Here is a 24,184-nt window from a genome sequence, read left to right as displayed (position 1 = left end):
TTTACTATTAGTTAAAAGGTTGGTTGAATTAATTTTGAAGAAATATTAAATATTTTATTATATAATTAACCATTTTAAGAGTATATATATATATATATTTGTATTAGGCATTGTTATACACTTTTGAGCCAATACTCGACTTAGCGTAGAAAGGTGTGAAAAGGTTCAATAAAATATAGGTATAAAATGAGAAATTTAGTTTCACTGTGTTTACATAAAATAAAATAATATACCTACGTAAAAGTTTCAAGTCCTTATAAATAATATGTTTACAACAAAATAACTAAAATCGTAATTCTTTGTTTAAATAAGAATATATAATTTCGTACCATGTGAACTTAAAATATCTATAAAAAAAAATTGTGTGTGTATTACATTTACATATATTGAGAGAGAAATTTTTAGATTTCAGTAAGAACTACTTATGACGTGTTATGACTTTATAAGGAACCTTGAATTAAATTGTCAAGCGTTAGATAATTTTCAATATTCGTGTTACTGAACTCAAAATTCTTAAATAAGAGTTGTATATGTATTTTTGATACTTTTATATAACTATAAGTACTTATGTGGGATCTTGTATTAAATACTCTAACTTAAAGGATGATAACTAAAGTGAAAACTACAATAATTTGTACATTTCGGTGACTGCTGAAATCCTAAATTTTGCTCTCGCGCCTAAAGTTCATAAACAAAAATATAGACTTTGTATTTTTGATATATTTTTAAACTTTAAAACCCCAAAACAAAAAATGTAATATATTAATCAAAAATTAAAAAATAACTAAAAATAGCATAAGTGTTAAAATATCTTGAAAAATTTTTCTTGTCTAGTAAATACTAATATGGATAATCTGAGAACATTTTAAGTATCTACATTTATTCGTATTTAATTATATCTAAACCACAAAATTGATTTCCTAGAAAATGGATTTTACTCAAAAATAAATATCATACAAATCAAACACAAAATATTTTATTTAAAATAAAAATCAATTAATATTTGTTAATTCAATTTGTACAATATCTTGTACATGGTACATAGGCACACTAATGTTCAAATAAAAATGTTTCTTGTAGGTATTCAATTTTATTTTTCAAAATAAACTTGAGGTAACATTTGCAATTTACAGAAATGTTTCAACAAAACAAAATAGTAATAACTAATACTAAAAAAAAACTCCCTTTGTTTTAAAATACACAGTTACATAATATAGTGCTACTAAAATAATAAGAATAAATAATTAAAAATTATAAGTATACAATGTTGAGATAGGGAAACAATATTCTATATAACATACATAATTTAGATAATAACAACTATCTAATTAGTTAAATACACCAATATTAGGTATTTATGTTTATAGCAAAGCTATACAAAAAGATACAATTTTTTAAATTGTACACAAACTAATTTTTAAGTCCCCCTCCTTTAAAAACAAAACAAAACAAAAACATTAAATACTATAGTTGCAATTCGGAAGGATAAAAAAATACTTTTCAGATGTAGTTAAATACAAACTCTAAATGCATAAAGTAAATACAAAAATAAAATAACAAAATTATAGTAATATAATTTGAAATTGCAGGACGAATAAATAAATTAAATAAGTTAACTTATTTTGTAACACATTCATAAGAATGGAATTACAATTTAAAAACCTCTGTGCAACAAATAAATAAGTAAAATTAAATAATGTTTTACAAAGAAATCTTGAGGAGTAAAAATAAATAAATAATAATAATAGTCATTAATTTTCGAGTATTTTCTCTTGAGAATTGTAGTAGGTAAGAGTTACATACAGCAATGAATAAAGTTGTGCTGTATACATATCACAACAATAAATTATATTGATCAAAGGATGTGTAGTAAGTTGATCAATACATTTTCACCAGGCCTTAGTAATTCTGTGAACTTAGGAGGAAACTATTATAGAATTTGATGGCACCTTCAAATAGTTTTGAATCTATGATAACATTGTGGAACTCAAAAATCGTCATAAATCTGGAAACCTAGATGGATCTTCAACATAATTCGCTGGTACTTCAAAAAGATTAGAATCTATGTCATCGCGAAACTCAAAAGCCTGGAATGTGATCTTAGCAGACACTGTTGGCAGTATTGGAATATCTAAATGGATAAATTTCAATTTAATTACCATAGTTTATAAGCGTCCAAGAAATATTTTATTTTACAAGTCTTGTTCAGCAATAAATTAGAAAACCCTTGTCACAACATACCTAATTTGACTGGAAACCCTGGTGGTAATTTTAAATTCACAAAATCACGTAGTTTAGCAAAATGTTTAAATGGAGCAGTAACTTCAAGTACATCCATTAGCATAGCAACTGATAGAGGAAAATCCATACTCTGAAAATAAAAAATTATTATTCTATAACAGTTTTTTTCAAAAACAAAAATCGATAAAAAAAATTATATTACCATAGCAACTGTTGCCTTAAATCCTCTTGTTGTGTTTTTAAAAACCATTTCTCTAGCTAGGGCTGGATGTTGTCCCGCCGGAGATGTATAATACTCTTTCCATGTGCACATTGCAGGCATGGGAGGAATAAGTGATTCTCTTCTCACAGGCTTAAAAATAAAAATTATGGAATAACTTACCACTTAGATAGTTCAACATACTTTAAGAATTAAGTAACTTACTTCTCCGTTGCAATCAATACTAATAGCACACCCTCCTTTAGTTAAACTCTCAATGATTGCTTTATTTTTTTGTAGATCTTCTTCTGATAAGTGTTCCCTTCGTTTTTTCTGTTCTAATGTTAAGCCATTAATATGATAAAAATCAGCATTGAAATCTCCAATAGTTTCCTAGATTTATAATTTTTAATTATTAAAGCCATGCAATTTAATAAAGTCAATAAACATGGTTGAATTATGTACCTAAACTGAGTAAAAAATAAATATATATATTTATTTTACTCTATAATAGATAATTATAGATTATCATTTAGCTTATTACATGATATAAAATTCAATATTTATACACATCAAAATATTTTTAGTGATGTATAATATCCTAATTAACTAAAATAAAAGACTTGCAATAATAATATCCATTCATACTTTTCTATCTTGTCGAAATATCCATCCTGATTGAGCACGAGAAAATGTTATTGATTTTGTAGACATTTGCGCAGTCACTATATCAGTACTCATCATTAAATCAACTTCATCTTCAATCTCTGATTCAGTTTCCTTTAAAATTTAGAACTATAATAGTATTTTTCATAATCTATTAAATAGTATAAAAATATTAATTTTCTTACTAAATATCTGACTCTTTGGTAAACACCAGCTTTATTGTCCATGACAATGAGAGAATGTGGAGGCTTAGCATCACCATCAAACAAAAATGTGATTTCTCCACGTTCCCATTTCATATCATTCATTGCAAAATCTACTAATGTTGTATCCAATCTAAAAGATGTGCCTTTTTTATGAATCTGACAAAGATCTGAAGGTAGAACTCGAGAAACTAATGGCACTATAAGGATGTTTGTCAATGAATATTAGTATTTTAAAAGACATTAAAATCAAAACTAAGTACAACTAATCAATATTCACCCCAACTTTGAAAATCCCATTTTATTTGCATATAGAAATCTCCGACTTGTTTCAGTGCAGACACTAAACTAGGTCGCCTTTCTTCAATCTGTTCTCTTGCTTGGTGTTTCATTTTTTTCAATAACGATATAACTAAATCAAAATTGAAAAAGATTAAAATCTTTTAAAAACCATATACATACATATTTATTTATATTTAATATAATATAATCATTAGGTATTTTGTTTTAATTACTGTTTCTCACTGAAACAAGAATGTTATATTTTTAATATTTTTCCCGGGGAGACTAATTTCATCATGTTTTTGAGAAAACATTTTTAGAATTCTTTGGAGAAGACGAAAGAGAAAAATATAAGTTTTTATATCTAGTTATTTTATAATTTAAATTTTAACATTTAAATTATATCAGATAAGTCCATAAATACTAGATAATATGTACAATATGTAAATATAATATTTTTCTAATTTATCTGAGTTAGTGCACCTACAGATTTTTAAATTTGATCAAAAACAACCTTGAATATATTTCAACGGAAATTGCAATAGCTTGATACATTTTTTCTATCATGACTCGTGACTATGTAAAACTTAAAAACAGTAATTTGTTGTAGCTTGTAAGTTATAACTATTCATAATATTTGCATCAAGTTTTTAACCACGTTCAATGAATAAATATTGAATAAGCTATAATATTTAACTCTTCAAATGATTTCAAGAAATACCAGAAAAAGACTTAGGACAAAAAGTCACTTTGAGTCTGAAAAAAAATACAATTCATAGTTAATTTAGTGTATTGTAATCATAGATCTATAAACTAGTTTATAGACCATGATTGTAATATTGATGAGCAAAAAAAAAAATAAAATAATAAGAACTTAACAAATTCTTTGAATCAAATAGTATAAAAAAATATGTTAAAATTAATATAATAAATTAATTTTGAATATTGAAATAAAAAAAATACAGCAATAAATAATAATAACAGTTTTAAAAATTGTTCAAATCTAAATATAAAAGATATTAAAAATACCTCTTTTCTTATGTTTTGCCCTATTTGTGTTAAAAATTTAGATATTTATTTTTTATAGCATTAATTTAATAATAAAATACATAAAGTTATTTATATATTATTATAAAGTAATGTTTTCGGTCACTTTTTATCAGGGGTCTTTTTACCGAGACTTTTTCCAAACGAACGGTTTTTCCGTTTAATGATTTGAATTTCCTTTAGTACCTAAATAATAGTACATACTACAAACAAATGTTATCTGTCTATGGAAATCTTAATTTAGTCGTTAGTTGTATGTATATATTAGTAGAAGTCAAACTGTCAAACGATTGGGAAAAAAGATTCAGTGCTTCATCTGTTCAATTGCATCTTCGTTCGTCAAAATTGTTTATAAATAAACTTAATATGCGGATGCGGTACGTATTCCGCAAGTGTTTTTCAATTTATATGAATTCCCATCATTAAAACATTCCCGACTTCCAAGTCCCTGACTGATATTTTCCCGAATGGTACATAATATTTTGTATTTAATTTCTGGTAACACTGAAAGCATATTATCAATGCTATCAGTTGACACTCCGACAGCGTTTAGTATTTTTTTATTTTTTATTTTTTTTTATAGCTGTAAAAGTGCTAAGTAGTAAGTTGTGAAAATGTGAAATACCGAAATAACGACGTGCACGAATCATATCTTTTTACATATAGCAAATATTGCTGTATTTCACACTCACTCTTGTCTCTCAGACTTTTTATTTAGGTTTTACTACTTATAAGTTAAATTATTCAATTTTCTAAATGTGAACATTTAAATGCAGTGTAAAGTATGTATCTCTCCATGAACATTTATAGTTGACACAATATTGTACTTTTATTTATACATAAAAAAAATCCGAGAGTTAAAATCGTAATAGTTAAAATTTCTAAAATGAACAGTTTACGAAAGCTAATACCACTATGTTCAAAACAAGCATTTCCAGGGAAAAGGTTCTATTCAAATTCAAAAGATTTGACGAAAGAAGAGAACAAGATTTTGTACGAAAAACTCTTAAATAAAAACTATAATAGTGAAAAACATACAGAAGCGAGTTCTTTTGCCAAATTTTTAACACCTCATTATAAATTTGGACCTCCACGTATCATGAATTATGACTGGTCTATAAAAAGCATGCATTCTTGGTATAAGCGCAAAAGAATTGAATTTCACAAATACAATCAACGTTATGTAACTGAACGGGTAAAATCACTTGGAAGCGATATAGCTGCAGCTCATTTTGTTGTTTATCGAGGCGGTGCAATTAGATTTCGAGGGCAAGATGACTTTCTCAAATGGACTAATAAAAAAGAAGAGTACCATATCAATTTACCATTAAATTACGACCCAAAATATTTTGTTGAAGCCATTGATGCATCAGACCTAATGTTTTATTATGAAGGATTAGAAAATTTTAAAAATCTATTTAAATTAAAATGGCTTAAGTTAAGAAATAATCCAGTTTTGGACAATTGGTGCCTAGATTACATAGGGCATGCAATACCTAATTTGGAATATTTGGATATTTCCAATTGTCCCCAAGTAACAGCTGCTGGTATAGCTGGTCTTCAAAAGCTAACTCAACTTAAAACATTAGTGATAAATAGTAATAATATAGAAATCCAAATGGCATGCTTTGCATTGGAAGATACAATTCCTGGATTGTTTGTTGTTATTGAGGAGAATAAAGATGTTAAATTACAAACAAAAACAGAACAACTAAATGTTAATGAAGTGTAGAAAAAATAATTGTATTTTAATAATAGAAATGGTTATTTTTATTGTTAATAATAACACTAGCTGTAGCTTGATTTAATAAAAAGTACATATTGTATATCTTATATTGTTTGTATCTTGGACTTCTTATTTTTATTCAAACAAAGTGTGCATTTGGTGTTACAAAACTCATAAGTCACTTATTTTAGGATAATACTCAATAGAACATAAAAAACACAAAATGAATTGGTTAAGATTATTGAATTATCTATGGGTCAAGTTGTCCATGTATACTACTAAACAAGTGTTTAATAATGCTTAAAATAGTAAGTTAATAAGAACATTTAAAGTGTTTAAATTATAAGATGTAATGGTAACATTTAAAAATATGAAAAAACTTACATAAGGCTATACTATGTTCTTGTATTGAATAATTCAGTTATTTATATTTAATATGCATAAATATATTTTTAGCTCTTAAAGTAAACAGTAAATAATATGTAGTTTTGTTCATTCATTTGAATCTATCAAAATAAAACTTTAAATACTTATGAAGTTAGTTCATTAAGATGAAATTATGTTAAAATAAATACCTAGCCAAATCAGTTTTTTTAATTAATAGTTAACATTAAATTGCACTATCATAACTTGAATTGTGATGTAATTTTGTAATTATTCTACCTTTTATATAACTTTGAGTTGGATAAGATTGTATTATTAAATATTTATCATACGAGTTATGGTCCGAGAAAAAAAATTATACAGGAGTTTGTCAATAATTAAACAGGACTTTATTATAAAGGTTAACGATTTAATTAATTTTTGGTCCATCTATTGACTATAAAAATGCTCACGAAGAAGCTATAATATTGGGTAGATATGCTAGGTTGCTCAAATACAATTACATATATTATACAAATAAGTTAATCTTACACCGCATTGATGTAAGTAAATATTTATAACAATAAATGAACTCACTAGTAAGACGATCACCATAGCTAATTGCTTCAGACAATGGGGTCCATCCATTGATGTTTTTAACTTTAACTGGTGCATTGTGAGCGAGCAATAATTGTACTATATCTGAAATGTATTTCAGATGAGTAAACAGTGTTATTAGTATTGTGTTATCGAGCGACAGGCAGTCATGAGATACTATCGGTTAATGTATGATCGATAATTTCTCAATGTCCTGTCACTACCACCAACCAACCTACCTTTACGACCGAGCATGATGGCCAGGTGTAGTGCCGTGTTACCTGCAACCAACAAATGTAACGATGAAATAAGGTATTCTGTGGTTACGTAGCATGCAAAACCATGAGACGCGATATTTAATTATTGTTGAATACCGTACCGTGTTTGTCTTTTCTCGATAGATCTTCTGTCCTCATCATCCGTGCGAACTTTTGTACATCACCCTCGAATACACATTCGTGCAGTGGATACGACAAGTGCTGTTCTTCCGCCATACCACTGCCGCCGCTCTTCAGAATGTCCGTAGTGCAACTATTTTTAATTATCTGTGTACATACTGTTTCATATTATTATTATTTTGTTATTTTGTTGTTGTCTACCGTCGCGTTCGTCTACATAATAATAATATTAATTGACAATTGCGAGTTCACCGTTTGCACGGTGTAAAAAAAATTATTATCAATGTTATTCCAACGTTCGAAACAGTGATAACAAAATCACAAAATAAATTTGTCCTGTGACAAAAATATGTTGAAAAAAATATGGATGATAAGAGCAAAACCGCCACCACCACTCGTGATAAGTGATAACGTCGAGTTATATATTTTTTCACGACAATTTATTTGGTTGTCGACTCGAAACTTGAACTAAGATCCACTATCTTAATTGACACAAACTAAGATGTATTTCGGTCCGTGGTTGTCGATACTGTCAGGTGCGTGTGGACAAAATTCTATCCTCGCATAATGTGCGCAGGCAGAGCGGCGCACGACTTTCCGACTTCGACGTCCTCTCCGAGTCCTCGGTCCTCATTTTTCCCGACAGTCAGACTGTTTAAACTTTAAACCTTTAATGCAGGGGTTGGAGGGTCTATATTTCTTCAACATTTTTTTTTTTTAAGAAAACCCCACTGCCCTCTAGAAACATGTATTTTTAAATAAATGCTATACTTAAAATGAGTTTGCGGGTCTGAAATAAAAGGCAAGGCGGGGGGCCGTGGGTTGAAGACCGCACTCTTGGATGGATGTGTTAATAAATTTGACGCTGTCGGAGAAAAATATAAGATTCCACTCGACTTCATTACTCTCTTGCCTGTAGCAAGATACTTAATTATTGATAACCCACGCGCGCTCTTACAAATGTATAATTATTATATATTTATAGCGATATAGCAATAGCGTTTGAGAACTTCTTTTAGAAATATTGTTTTCTAATAATTTTATCATACATCAATACATCATAAAGCGGTTCAGCCTTAAAATTTAACGAAATATTTTAAAATCATTTGTAGGTGTATATACTTAAAATATATTGATATGCCGTTAGTGTCGTACTTATACTATATCAATACATTATATTCTAAAAACAATCCTATATGCAAGCTACCGATATGTCACAATACTATACTACATAATACTATTAGTTCCTTTGCTGCGAATAACTGGACGAAAGGATACAGAGAGGAAGACCAATCGTCGAGCATAAAAATCCGGACAAGACTACGCTTACGGATTTCGAAGAATAAAACGGAAGACCTTTGCCAGCATGATTCTAATAATTTCTATGTCAGATAGTCAAGGTAACCTTCAGCTTATGGAATCTCTATTTTTAAATAAGTGAAGTTTAATTATTAGAAGAGGCCTGAGATCACATACTCATATACATATAGACTTAGCCCGTGCATGTACCTACAATAATTATTGTAAGCCTCCACAGCGGTTGACACGCCAACTAAGTTGAGAATATTTATTTTTTGATTGTTATTATTTAAATTAATCAACGATGCAATGACTAATGCCCCCTAGAGCAGTAGTTGTATAGAGATTTCCTTGTCGTCGGTTCCAAACGAAAAAAGAGATTCTATTAGATATTTTGTATAGAAAAGGCGTGTATTAAGCTTCAAACTATGTTCTTGTATTTTAAAATTTGTGTTCTGATTACAACTAAAATATTTGCAAAATAAATGTGAACTTACTAACTTACTTTTTATCAATACAAAATATCAAACTGTTAAAATTTGCATAAGGTATATTTAAAATGTTATTGATATCGTTAATGTCGAAAATAATCGATGTTATCGATCTGGCAATCTGGGCACATATTATGTTAAGAGCAATAGGTCATAACTTATAGCTAAAGTAATAGAGCTAGAAAGCTTGTATTACAAAGCATGTTTTCGGGGAGACAACGAAACCGTTTCCTGGCCGTTTACTGATACAGCATATAGAGTTTCTTCATCTTCAAAACGAAAAAAAACATATTAATAATAATAACAATACATGAATTGTCAAGACTCGAGGGTACCAGAAACACTAAACCGTTGAAAAGGTCGGTTAATGACAGGAGCAACAATTTTAGTAAACAATTTTGACATAAAATTATCGTCAAAACGATTTTTAGTAAACCATTTGTTCTTGGTACCTCTGAAAAACCCACTTCAAGTTATTTCAATTTTAAATTATGATAGCACGGCATCTTGTATAGGCAATTTAGCTACTTTCGTGTCGAGGGTTTATATTTTATATTAGTTTATTGGTTCAATAATTTATTTTAACTAATTTTCATAACACAGTTTTTAAATGTCATTTGGTGAAATGCATTTAAATTTTAAAAGTATTCATACCTTTATATAACACTTTCAAAAAATTGTTTATTGAAATTCGAAATGCCAATTAGTAGGTATGATAATTATTTTTACACATCCATCAAAAAAAATGAATACTTTGTTTATTTCTTTACGACAATATAAACAAATTATTTACCATATTTAGTAATAACACAGTGACCGTTTCTATATTACATTTTTTTTATTATACCAATAGATAATGCTCACAGGATGCCATGGTACATATTGATGTAGACTAAAATAAGTTATTAAGAAATCATATTGTTTAATATGAAATATGTATGTAGGTATATGCTATTAGCCTATTATGGTATAAACCGTAACGGACGCGTTGTTATAGTCGGAATTGGATCTTTCAAGTTTCAATAATAATAGTATAAAATAGGTACTTACAACATAATAACACATTTACATAACACATCAATATTATATTAGATTAAAATAGAAACACCTCACCCTATATTATGTAAAACCCATTTCCTCAACACAGATCATGTATGTAATTATACAAATATTTACAATTATAAAATGTCATAAAATAAATAATAATAAGTATAGTATGCAATTAAAATTAAAGCCTTAGTACAATAGATTTAATCTTAAAATAATCAGTTTTATAGAAATCGGTGTCTCACTACCGCACCTGTATATCCAGTACAATGTACATTAAGTATACATTATGCATAAAATATATGTATATGTCGCCGGCAATATGATGAATTCAGGTATATTGAAAAATGCCTAGGCATTATGTATATTGCCGACCCATTTTAGGTAATATAAATAAAACATATGATTTTCAATATTATTTTATATATAACCTAGGTATTTTATGGAATACCAAGGCGTTATGTAAAATATCAATTTTTTTTAGGCAAAGTAAAAAAACAATTTATCATAATATGTTATAATATTATATTAAGATTCTTATAATTATAATATATTATTACTCATATTACAAAACCTAATTTTTATCTACTATTATATTTTTATACATAGGTATTGCTATATTATTAATATTATTGTTATATTAATTATTAAGTACTATTATTTATACATTTTACTTACTACTATCTACTTATTACTACATGTTATAGAAAAATGGCACTTTTAAGGCAAATGCACTTTTTATTTTGATACTTGTCACTTGATCATACAAACACATTTTAAAAATCATTGGCTAGTTCCTGTCGACTGTTCCTTTGCGACCGTTCTTAACGCCACTTTTGTGCCTGTTGGAACATTGTAAATTTGCAGTAGCTTTTTTTGACATACAGTGAGCTGACTTCTGGCGTATCACTGCTTCAGAACTTCAGAATTGCAATCTTCATTGCACCAAATCGTGCACACGCGGACACGGTGCGTGCATTCACGATAAACTATAACTCATAAGTAAAGTCGCTGGTAATAGGCGATACCCAATTGTGTTTATTTTTATCATATTTCCTACTATACCTTGGACATTATGCATAATACCTAGGGAAAGCTTGTATTATGTATATTTCCGAGTGATGATTTTTGGCATTTTATATGATTCCTAGGTATTTTGTAAAATACCCGATTCTCCATATTGCCGGTAACATATATATGATTAAATACATGGGTAAGTGCACATATGATACATATTTTATTATAACATATCAGTTGAATTGGAATATAAAAATATTGAAAATCTATTATGGAAAACATTTAGAAATAAACGAAAACATATTTTTTCAAATAATTTGTATGTAATATCTGATAATGTAATTTAATAACAATTAAACAATTACCTTAATCGATTGTCCTTAACATCAATAAGTACAATATTTTCGTCAGTACTTGGTAGATATTTTGGAATATAGCCTGTAACTAAGTTATAATTTTCATCAATTATTGATAAAATTAATTATATTAAGTCAGAATAATGTTGGTGATGAATAACAATATTGAGTGGTCTATATTGTTGATGGATGTGTGGTTTTATATAATATAATTATATGGGTAGTTGAACATTTTAAGCTGTATGTCAACATAATAATATACAACGTTGTTTTTAACAATGTATTATAATTTAATACGTTGCAATACATTATGTTTACACATATGATATGTGTAATTCTGTGTAATAAATAATAATAAATATAATAATTATAAATCTTAAATTAATAATGCATTTCATTTTAAAATATTAAAGAAATTAAATTAACACATTTTACGTAAATTGTATATGGATTTTGCATATGTATTGACTACATTCAGAAACAGACCAGGTAAATGATTCTTTTAAAATGTGTGCCAATTCATGTTTTGAAATAACTGTTTTAACCATACTGTAAATTAAAAGAAAAAATATTGTATAAATAGTGAAATCACATAACAGTACAATACAGTGCACGTGCGCATATAGTTAGTGCAATCTACAGAATTATTGATTTCAAAAGTATTGCATAATGGGGTGACCTATAAGCCAATTTTGTATTACTGACAATTTGGCTGTCCATATATCAATAACAAACATAAATACCTTTATGTGTTGGCATTTGAGATATATCACCTATTGATATTCAAGCGTTAAGTAAAAAGTACACATCGTGGACGTTTCATAAAAAGGCACTAAATCACTTTTTCGAAAACCTCCATGCTCCATATGGGACCAATTTAAAGCGCTTTTACTTTTTTATATATATGCATATTATATTATAATATATTGCAGTTACATTTCTGTTAGCATTTCGAGCTTAACTTTTTTTGCAGTGTACGAGTACAGTCAAAACAAATGTACCATTTTAAAGGCAATAATATTTCGGAGGCAATAGCAAAAGGAATAGGTTCAAAAATAAATATAAATAAATTTCACTTATTAGTTTATAATATAAACTAATTTATACATATATATATATATAACTATTATATTATAATAGTGCCGCTTTCTTCAAACCACCCACACCGTGAAGGTTATTAAAATATAAAACAATTATATTTATATAATAGATGTAATGATGGTGTATAGGACATGTTATTATTACCGTCGAGCAAAACGTGCTACGAGATTGCTGGCCACCTGAAGTCCAGTCTCACAGACAATTCTACGGTCTATCGTCGCTGACTTTCGCAGTCACGTCGTGCAAGTATCCGGATATCTGACTTCCACACGCGAACCGGCCGTCCTCCACACGATCCTTCATCATGGCATACAAGTGATTGTAATGCTCTATCCTAGGCAACACTGACGTCCGGAACAGATACGACGCGGCCATAAAGAAGCCGGTTGCGAACATATGCTCGAACACTCTGTCCAAGATTAACCGGCTGCACAACAGCGAGAATTCGTCCAACGGCGATGGGCTGAATATCGTATTGCCGAACAGAAACCACTGCACTTCTGCAGCAGACCGGAAGCGGGGAAAACGGATGTCCGAACGGGTGAGGATGTTGCGGGGCCGGAGCCGAACTGCAGCACTCCATCACCGGCCGTGTCATACGGTCCGACCACGGATAACGGCAGCTGCTGCACCAGCTGTACTCCGGCCACTTCCGGTTTGCCGTGAGTCCCGATGCCGCTGCCAGCGTCCACGACGAAACCTCCGGCCGACGGTCCAAGCACCACGCTTCCGCTGCAGACGACGAAAGGACCACCGCCGTTAACCGTGACCCCGGTCACGTCGTTAAGTGCTGTAACTGTTACTACATTGAAATAACCGCCACCGTGGTGCACCGACGACTCGGGGGTTCGCCATTTGTTTTTGTCGTTGTCGTTTACATTCGGTAACGAATGATAACCACCACTCTCGTGGTCGTGGATCTAACTTGTATTATATTTTCAAGCTCGTCATGGTGGTTATTGATGCGTCGATATTGTCAAGACGTACAGTGTCGTTATTTTAAACATATATCAAATAATAATATATATTTTGATATTTATAATATCGCGGGAAGTTTTAGTAGTTTGTCATGAAACAAATAGGGAACGCTTATCCCTCTGTCCATTATGGGTAATGGCCAATGGGTTGATGACTGATGTCCGGACAAGCACTATCACCGCCTGTAATTGAAAGAGGAGAACTTGATTAATTTATAGATGCATATATATATGACGCATTGGTATTTGGTAAATATATATCTATAATATGTAGTATACTAGTATGTACAATGTACAAACGCTGTATAGGTACGCATGTCTATATATACATCGCACAATTCACATGGTTTGTCGCTATTTTTTCAATATGCATCAGCTATATATAATATAGAAATATGGCATACAGCGATTTGCTGCAAGATTGCAATGGAAGTGCATGGAATGACAATTTTTCTAATTTTACTCATAGCAGCACAGCTCAAGGATAGTTTTAAAAATTAAACACGATAACTTCCGACAGTGGCACATGTCGGAAAATCGACCTTTTAATATCTGTCGATTATATGTGATTAGTTTATTAGAAGCCATTTTATAAATAGCCATATAAGCATGGGTATAGGATTATGACCTCAGGGGTAGGGCGCTCACAGTTTCGTTATTATTTAACGGTAAAAGAAAAACGGTAGAAAAATGTGTTTAATATAAATTTACGTGTATTAAAAACTATGTATAATATTATGCAACTTAAGTTACTGAAATAAAATGTTACCTAATATCTAATCAAAAAAATAATAAGTAGTTACCTATGTGTTTGACGTTTTATTGAATTAACGTGTGTGATATGTGTTCAAACAAGTGGGTGGTTATTACCAAAAGAAAAGTCACTCTTCACTGTGGAAATAAAACAGAGAAAAGTATAGGATATTTAATTTGAATCATTAAATACACTTCATATTATTATTTATTATTATTTTAGAATGATAAATGTATTGATTTTCCAATGATATAGTAGATAGTAGAAACTCAATTAGCTGCAGTCAATTTGCATCAACATGTTTTATACAAATTTATAATTTTCACCATCTCAAGTAATAATAAGAAATAGGAATTATAATTGAGACTGGGCACCAATGCACCATAATTCAAATATGAAAAAAGATATCTATGTGGCTATGTATTATAATATATTATATAACACAAATCATAATATATGATATTTTAGTATGTTACACTTGTTACAGATATTTGTTTACCTATAAGTTATGAGTATCTCCTAACCTAACCCACTAAAATACTCAGGGGCCATAGCCTCTCAAAAGTCAAAAACCTCTTCATTACTGCAGTTGTCTACTATAGAATATGGAGTAGCATATAGAAGTTATTTGAGTCCATATGGCATGTATCATATATTATGTACCTCAAATCTCAATACCTACCTGCCTATCCACGAGTTCACACTGCGTGAGTGGACAGGTCCTCCGTGACTATTCGACTAAATCCTTGGATATTAGCAAAGTTGTATTTTTGATAGTTTTAAAAGTGGGTATCTGGAAAAAATGTTTTATGCCCTCACCTTAAAACTTACAGACAGTGTTGTATAATATGTTGCTGCTGTAACGTTTTAATAAACTTTATAGAGATCAAAGATGCATATCAACATGTCCATCTTCGTGTATCTTCTTATACGTTGCCTAAAACTCGAATAATGATTCATTGCTTCAAAGTTTCAAACTATTATTTCAATGAATTGCTGGAGTTTTTTTCATATCGGCATATCGCACTTGACTATTCAAGTCAATGGTCTGATCCACTTATTGGTTCCCGCCACCAATCACATCAGTGTTGCCAATGACACGGTTCCAGCCATGAATTACGGCAATTTAAATATTTTAGCTCGTACAGCTTGATTTGTGATAGGAGCTACGTCCGCAATAGCGCCAGCTGCGAAACGGACAGACCGACAGATGACAGTATATGGTCTCATTGAGCATTGATTAGTTAAGTTTCCAAAAAAAAAAAGATTAAATTGGAATATAGATTATTCAGCAATCAACATTATGAATATTGTTGTTTAATTGAGTTTATTTTATTTCAAAATAAACATTTACAAATCCGTATGCCGAAAGTATGCCAAACACATGTCTGTTAACACTTAAAATACACTCTGTAGAATAATTAGTTAATAACTTAGATAGGCATAATAAATTAATTAAGCGATGGATCACTGTAAAGCTTTTATAAAAACCGAATTCCCCTCTATTGATATAGAGATGTTTCAATACATAGAAGGTAATATACTAGTAACTTGTGCATATACAATTTGTCTTACCTAAGTATCTTACATATAAACTTTTTGTAAACTTGAAGAATTTGTATGATTTATATACATTTTTATCCTTGTATATTGCTTTACGGTTACAGGTGTTCTACAAAATGGAATTGAAGACTTCCATGATTCTGAAGATATATTCGAAGCAATTGGTGAAGTTTTACAGGAAATAGCAAATAAAACTGAATCAGATATCAGGTAAAACATAGGAAAGTAAAAAAGTTATTGCATTTAAATATTGTGCATTGAGAATACTTGTGATGCTTAATTAATTATTTTAGAGGAATTTGTTCAAAATTATTACATTTCATGCGTCCTCATTCTAATGACAATGCAATAAGAAATGGCCATACAAAAATTTTGGATGCTCCAGTGCATTTGGCTTCAATGGCAGCAGATCTGGAAGACAATGATATGGAAATCAAAAGTATATGGGTGAATTCGAGGGACGATAGTCTGGTATGTTATTATATTATATACATGTGTCTTAAAAAAACAAAATATGAAAACTGATAACCATTTGATTACCTATTATTAATAATAGTATTTACTTTTTTGTTTTTTTTTTTAATTTCAAAAGAAAGTAGACAAAAAAAAACTAGAAAAAGCTCAAGCAAAATTGCAACAAAAACAAGATAAACGGACTGAGCAAGTTGTTAGAGGTGTAGGAACTATGAGTGTAGTAAATAGTAAAATGGATGCTGCAACTGCTTCTCAAGTGACAAGTAAAAAGGAAGCAAAACTGGAAGCTAAGGGAAATAATCGAGCCCAAGATATAAGGATAGAAAATTTCGATGTTGCATATGGAGAAAGGTATATAAAATTCTATGTTAACTTAATACATCATTAATAAACGATGGCAGCAGAGGAGTAGTAGTGTTCACACAGATCCTCCTCTGCTGTCGGTTCAAACGGAAAAAAAAAAAAAACTTAATACATAACACTTTGTTGTTATTATACAATTAAAAAGTATAAGTACTACTTATTAAATACATTTAATGTAACCTTTAATAAATATAGAAACATTCAATTTTAACATAATTATTTAACCTAAATAATGATTTTTTTAGGATATTACTCCAGAATACAGATGTAACTTTAGCATGTGGTAGAAGATATGGTTTAGTTGGAAGAAATGGTCTTGGAAAAACTACACTATTAAGAATGATTTCAGGGTAAGATTTATTATAAAGTTTTCATAACCCAATATGATTGAATGAAACTCATTTTAACTTTAAATTCATAAATTCAGAGGTGTAAATAGGGCATAGGCTTAGTGCCTAACCCCTGTACATTTTAATACCTCCTCCACAAATATTTATTACATTTTTTAAGCATATTCAGTATTGTAGTATAGGGCCTTAGCTACAGCCCCCCGCCCCCCAAATTTCAAACAATATTTGCACTTATGATTAATTACAATGCTTTATATAATTCATTATTCAAGGGTTAGTTAAAGTTTAGGAGTTAATTGTTAATACATTCTTAAATCTAGATTAATAATGTATACAGACATAGTTCTTTACATCCATATTAACATAACTGTAAATTATTAATCAACCAACCATTAACATTTTGGAATTAGAAATTGTATTTATAGAATTATTTATTACATATTTTGTTAAAATGTTTATTATACTTAATATATCAATAAGATTATTTTACTTTAATTTAAAATTATCACTGTGTTTAATATTTATGTTGACTAATTTAGTGGCCAGTTGCGAATCCCATCTCATATATCAATACTGCATGTTGAACAAGAAGTTGTTGGTGATGATACACCTGCTTTAGAATCTGTACTGCAATGTGATTTTGTTCGACATCGTTTGTTAACTAGGGAAAAAGAAATTAACACATTGATCGCTGAGGGGTATAACAATAAGTTTACTTTAAAGCTACATAATTGAAAAGAACAAGTGTATTTAATATCTGTTATTCTTAGGTCTACGGCTAGTGCTGAATTATCTTCTGAATTAAGCGAAATATATATGCAATTAAGTGCCATAGAAGCTGATAAAGCCCCTGCTCGTGCAAGTGTCATACTTGATGGTTTGGGTTTCAACCCGGATATGCAAAAAAAAGCTACTAAACATTTTTCTGGAGGATGGCGTATGCGTTTGGCCCTTGCTAGAGCACTTTTTTCTAAGTGAGTATCTTAAAATCATCAAAAATATTAGTATACAACAAATTTAGTGTGGCCTTTGAAAAGTTTTACAGTCGGAACTACTTGAAAATTATTTTAAGTTTTAATATAATTAAATTTACATAATACTTTTGAGTTTCATCAACAAATAACATATTTATCATTTTTATTTAAATAGACCAGATTTGTTATTGCTGGATGAACCTACGAACATGTTGGATATGAAAGCAATTATATGGTTAGAAAATTATTTACAAACTTGGCAAAGTACATTACTAGTAGTATCTCACGATCGTCATTTCTTAGATACTGTACCCACTGACATATTACATCTTCATTCACAGGTAATTCATATTTAAATTGTATTTATTGTTATGAATAGTCTTTAGTTAATGAAGTTGTGTATTTAGCGTATTGATACGTATCGAGGCAACTATGAAATTTTTGATAAAACCAAAAATGAGAAGCTTAAAAACCAACAACGAGAAATTGAAGCGCAAATGGCTCATAGAGCTCATGTTCAAGAGTTTATTGATAGATTTAGGTACAATGCTAATCGTGCTTCCAGTGTCCAGAGTAAAATTAAAATGCTTGAAAAATTGTAAGTCTTATTATTATTGTTTAAGCATTCGTGTAAATATAAATAATATATTCATAATATAATATTGCTTTAGACCAGAATTAAAAGCTATTGAGAAAGAAGTAGAAGTTGTATTACGATTTCCAGAAACAGAAGGGTTGTCCCCTCCAATATTACAACTTGATGATATTTCATTTGCTTATCCTGGTTGTAGTAATGTCTTGCAAAACGTTAACCTTGGGGCTACATTAGAATCCAGAATTTGTATTGTAAGTTAAATACCTACTTATTTTATGTATTATTGTATTTGCCTACAATTTTTGTTGTATAACCTCATTTATTATGTATATTTAATGTATACTGAACTAACACTGTATGCATACTTTATGTTCACTTTGTTGATTAAAAAGACTCCATATTCATTAAATAGCTAGTGTTGTACTACCTTAATCTTACAATATATTTTATTCGATTAATGCCAAATTATGAGCCACATTGTCATGCTACAGATCTCATAACCCCCTGAGTTATTATTTCCTATGAGGTCGTTTTATGTAATTATTTGATCATTATGTTATATTATACATTTAATTTAAACTGTTTATTAGGTGGGTGATAACGGAGCTGGTAAAACAACACTATTGAAAATTATTATGGGGATTTTAAATCCTACATCCGGTGTTAGGAATGTACATCGAAGTTTGAAGTTTGGTTATTTTAGTCAGCACCATGTTGATCAACTGGAAATGAACCTTTCTTCCGTGGAACTATTACAGTCTTCATTTCCAGGTTTGTCAGCATTTGATTAAAATAAGAAAACATTTTACTTACTTAATTTATAATATAAAATGTTACTAGGTAAAACCATTGAAGAATATAGACGTCAATTAGGAGGTTTTGGTATATCAGGTGATTTGGCATTACAAAGTGTTGGCAGTTTATCTGGAGGTCAGAAATCAAGAGTAGCTTTCGCAAGGATGTGCATGTCAAATCCTAATTTTCTAGTACTTGACGAACCTACCAATCATTTAGACATTGAAACAATTGAAGCTCTAGGCAAAGCTATTCAAAAATATACCGTAAGTTTGGAAGTTATCTATTATATTATGATTTATTAAACATCTATTATATGCAAGATGTCCCGTGAGGATATACCCATTAGTCGTAGATGGGGCTCGCTGCCCGGACATAAACCGGTTTTTTGTCATTTTACCTATTAACTAAAAATATGATGAAATTAATGAAAATAAAATGTTTAAAGGTCAATTTTCAGAAAGGTTATCTCCACAAAATTTATATCTTCAGTAGTTTCAAAAATAATTTTTTTTACTTTTTACCAAAAACAAATTAAATCAAAGAATGAAATATATGTAGTCCTCTTCTCTGTGAATGTAATAAAAAAAAACCGATTTATGATATATTTATTATCTCAGGAGATATGGAACCCTATGCATTTTACCTAATCCAGCAATGCTATGGTTAGACACATTGAAAAGTCCAACCTTCTGGTGATCTAGAGTTGATATTTTTATTGAATTCTAAGGAAACTTTTACTGATTAAATTATAGACAGTTAAGAATGTATAGAACATGTTGTTATTCAAACAGCAGTAGACTGATCAATCCAACTGCTTTTAATATTAATTTTAAATTATCTATAAAAATCAACTCAGTTTTTAAATTCCAATTACAGAAATATTGATAGTTGTCCGAAACAACTTAAACATTATTTTGTTAACTATGGGTTATATTTATTAACCTAAACATGTACAATTCAGGCAATACCATTTATTCATCAGTACTTCAAATTGGGATTTAAACGCAAATAAATACATTTTCCATTCAGAAATCTGGGAAATTTAAGTAGTGTCTTAATTAGTAAAAGCAAATTTTTATATTACTTCATAACCACTAAAATAATTTATATAATCAAAAATAAAATTAACAATATATATTTCAATAACTTACCCTTGTAGCATATATTTGTTAAATTGTTTAATGACATTGTTTTAGCTTATATAAAATAGACTGTTTAATCTTAAAAATTCTTTTTTAGGGCGGTTTAATACTTGTTTCTCACGACGAACGCTTAATACGTATGGTTTGCAAAGAACTATGGGTGTGCGGTGGTGGAAGTGTTAAGAGCATTGAAGGTGGCTTCAACGAGTACAGAACTATTGTAGAACGTGAACTTGCAGAAGCGGCCAATTAGACACCATTGACTATTGTGCATCCAAATTAATCATTTTTATATATATTATTCACTTGTTTCCTTGTTGGCATTTATTTGGAATTTTACCTCAAGTGTATGAACATTATTGGTCTGTTGTTATAAATATTGTTAGTTAACAATTTTCATAACAATATGTGAATGTGAATTGTATATTTATATGTACAATTTTATGACTTGTTATCATCCATTATCAATACACAATATGTATAATATATATATACACAAATGTTTCTTTTTTACTTGATTATTAATGTTTGGTGTGTAAACCATTCTTTAATAAACCTAATGAAAACTTATAAAATGTTTTTATTTCTATTGAATATTTTTTATATTACAGTAGTGCAGTCTGATTAAAATGCTTGTCATTTTATTTGTTGTATTTATTTTAATAATTATGGCATAACATAATATAGTACTTTTTCCCCTTAGCATACCAAGCATTGAATTATTGAAAATTAATTCTGGGATTGTGAACTAGAAAAATGTCAACATGTATTTCCTAGTGGTTAATACTTCATAAGAATTAATTTAAATCAGAGTTTAAACATGTTCTATGGTGTTTGATAAATTATACCTTGTAATTGTGTTTGAACAATAAACATCTATAACTTGTACAAAATATTACTTTTCGCATTAATTTTACAAATTGTAAATATTCACTTTCCGAGTAAAAAAATAGTTGTGTTCATATATATGGTTCTATATATTTTTCTGTTAGTTTGAATAGTTTTCATGATATTCGTGGACACAATTGTTTTTTTAATATGAAAGTGAATATGTAAGACTAATGTAATAAGTGATACAATATAATATGAAAAAATATATACAAGGACAAGATAGTTTGGTTGAAGACCAATTTGATTGAGAATTTATTTTAATTTCTCATCAATTTTCAATTTTTTTAACACTACCATACTCAAAACACAAAATAATTTAAATTATTATAGTGCTTTTAATAATTACCTAGTCAAAATGTGTTAGCTGGTTTTTATAATGACTCAATAACATTTCTCTGTTTTTTTTTTTTTTTTTGTACGTCGTATAAAATATTTTGCAAATTATTTTTTTATTGTGTACAGTTATTTTTATTTTTATATATTTTTCAAATTTTTTACCGTGTTTTCTGATTTACATTATACAATATAAATAACATTGTGAGTATGACTGAATTTAAATGCCATAGTTGTATTATTTAGTACTATCATTTTGACTCAAAACTAGAAATTAAATTGTACATAATTCTTCCAAACAAGCGCAAAATGCTGTGTGATAATACGTATGAAAAAATTAGAAGTTTGGTAAAAGAAAATAAATATCTGAAAGTTTGAGATGTATTTGATTTTTTAGAAAAAAAGTGATGTATAACGAATTCGACCACTAGAAAGTTGGTTTAAATAATTACATTCAAACATTTATTTTAAGAGCATCTTAGTTCAATCGTTTAGGTACCGAAAAAATAATACAATATTTGATTAGAAATTGGTAATTGTTTGTATTTGTAAAGTTAGCACCTATCGATTTTCCCGTAAACCGCTGGAATCAGCCTGAACTCTGAAATAGATGCGATCTGACCGTCTGTATTTATTCTGTAATATATAACTGAAATTCCAATTGGGCTTTATGAAGTTTCTGAAATGTAAAAACTAAAAAGTGTTAGCCGAAAGGTGAAATACTTAACTGTAAAAATCTATAGTAAGTCTGTCTCGGTTGTCCTTGTCCTGCAATTTGAATATTTTTTTTACTCTTTTTGAGCTATTTTAGACTTGCCATTTTTGGTTCTCCGTGTTTTTTTTTTAACGTCGATAAAACGCGTTGGGTTGAAAAGCTTGAAAAATGTAATACAACCCCAACGGTCGTTATTGTAGCAATTTCAAAACGAAACGGCACACTGGACGTGTGCAATGGTGGACTTCAGCAGTTCAGCCTCTCTCCTACAAATATATATTTGACAACCGTACGCCCGTCATGGCCGCCGGGGTGCGGCTCACTGGTCATTGAAATCGAGAAATAACCGATATTCGGTGTGCCATACGAAACTCCCAACAGCCCCAAGTCGGCAAAGGCATGAACGGTCTACACGGCGCTATAAATACGAAAAACCTATGGCACGCGTGTATGGAGTGTCAACAGGTTTTTGGCGACGGCGGCGCGTCGACGTCTGGGGGTCTATTCTCAAACGTTTTCGACAGCTAGTTCGACAGCAATAATATTCGACAGTTAACAACGACAGTGAATTCCGTTACGACCGAGTGTCGTATTCCATTTTTATCGTATATATTATGACATTACCGCAGCCGCAGCTCGCGACGCGACGTTCCGTCGGCGAAAAAAAATGAACAAACGTACAACACCTCGAAATCCACAGCAAAGGGTGTGTCTCGACTTTAGTGTCCCCGTCGGTATAGGGGACACGGGAAAATCGCCATCGTCGTACCGCGTTTCGTGAACTCGTTCGATTGTCTCGGTATCTCGCGCAAACCGCCCGTCCGCCTCGGACATTGGACACGTTTGCAATGTGTAATAGGTATATTTATATATTAGCACGTCTTGGTATATTTTCTTACGCGGTCCAGACTACTCTCCGAACTCCGCTGATGCCTCTGAGGACGTTCTCCGAAATTTTCGGTGGAATCGGTACGACTGCGGTATATTTGTCTATGTACGCTACAAACGCATACAGACATCGCCTTGCAGTGCGGTACGGCGGCGCCAGGAATTTCATCTAGGGGAGGCCCATTGGGGGGCCTTTGAAAATTTGGCAGGGCCAAAAAAGAGTCCCGAACTGGTGCGGTCTTTTTCCCATTCACAGGCTCAGTGTTGGGTAGGGGGCTCACGCACTATTGTAAAGATTGCGTTGCACATACCTACTAAGTTTTCACATGATTAT

General features: G+C 30.0%; 3 protein-coding genes and 1 pseudogene across 3 annotated transcripts; 2 read left to right on the top strand and 2 right to left on the bottom strand.

Annotated features, from left to right (window-relative positions):
- Positions 1–1,070: 1,070 nt before the first annotated feature.
- On the bottom strand, positions 1,071–7,818 carry LOC111027462 (ankyrin repeat domain-containing protein 13C). The gene is made up of 10 exons (XM_022305844.1): positions 7,704–7,818; positions 7,564–7,605; positions 7,325–7,429; positions 3,590–3,721; positions 3,292–3,509; positions 3,089–3,220; positions 2,666–2,833; positions 2,444–2,593; positions 2,242–2,371; positions 1,071–2,131 (listed from the first exon to the last, which is right to left on the bottom strand). Exons 1-10 carry the CDS (start codon positions 7,816–7,818, stop codon positions 1,998–2,000), a joined length of 1,326 nt encoding a protein of 441 aa, XP_022161536.1. The 3' UTR covers positions 1,071–1,997.
- LOC111027463 (ATP synthase subunit s-like protein) lies at positions 4,752–6,469 on the top strand. Its single transcript, XM_022305845.1, has one exon. It carries the CDS (start codon positions 5,525–5,527, stop codon positions 6,368–6,370), a length of 846 nt encoding a protein of 281 aa, XP_022161537.1. The 5' UTR covers positions 4,752–5,524; the 3' UTR covers positions 6,371–6,469.
- Positions 7,819–12,363: 4,545 nt separating the features above from the next.
- LOC111027441 lies at positions 12,364–15,994 on the bottom strand (annotated as a pseudogene).
- On the top strand, positions 15,972–21,598 carry LOC111027464 (ATP-binding cassette sub-family F member 3). The gene is made up of 13 exons (XM_022305846.1): positions 15,972–16,299; positions 16,432–16,537; positions 16,621–16,798; positions 16,920–17,152; positions 17,410–17,514; positions 18,054–18,212; positions 18,285–18,488; positions 18,664–18,829; positions 18,896–19,086; positions 19,160–19,334; positions 19,674–19,854; positions 19,924–20,144; positions 21,121–21,598. Exons 1-13 carry the CDS (start codon positions 16,227–16,229, stop codon positions 21,274–21,276), a joined length of 2,148 nt encoding a protein of 715 aa, XP_022161538.1. The 5' UTR covers positions 15,972–16,226; the 3' UTR covers positions 21,277–21,598.
- The last annotated feature ends 2,586 nt before the right edge of the window (positions 21,599–24,184 follow it).

This window comes from Myzus persicae, unplaced genomic scaffold (assembly GCF_001856785.1).
Source record: "Myzus persicae strain clone G006 unplaced genomic scaffold, MPER_G0061.0, whole genome shotgun sequence".
NCBI classification, from domain to species: domain Eukaryota; kingdom Metazoa; phylum Arthropoda; class Insecta; order Hemiptera; family Aphididae; genus Myzus; species Myzus persicae.
This window is presented reverse-complemented; position numbering and strand designations above follow the sequence as displayed.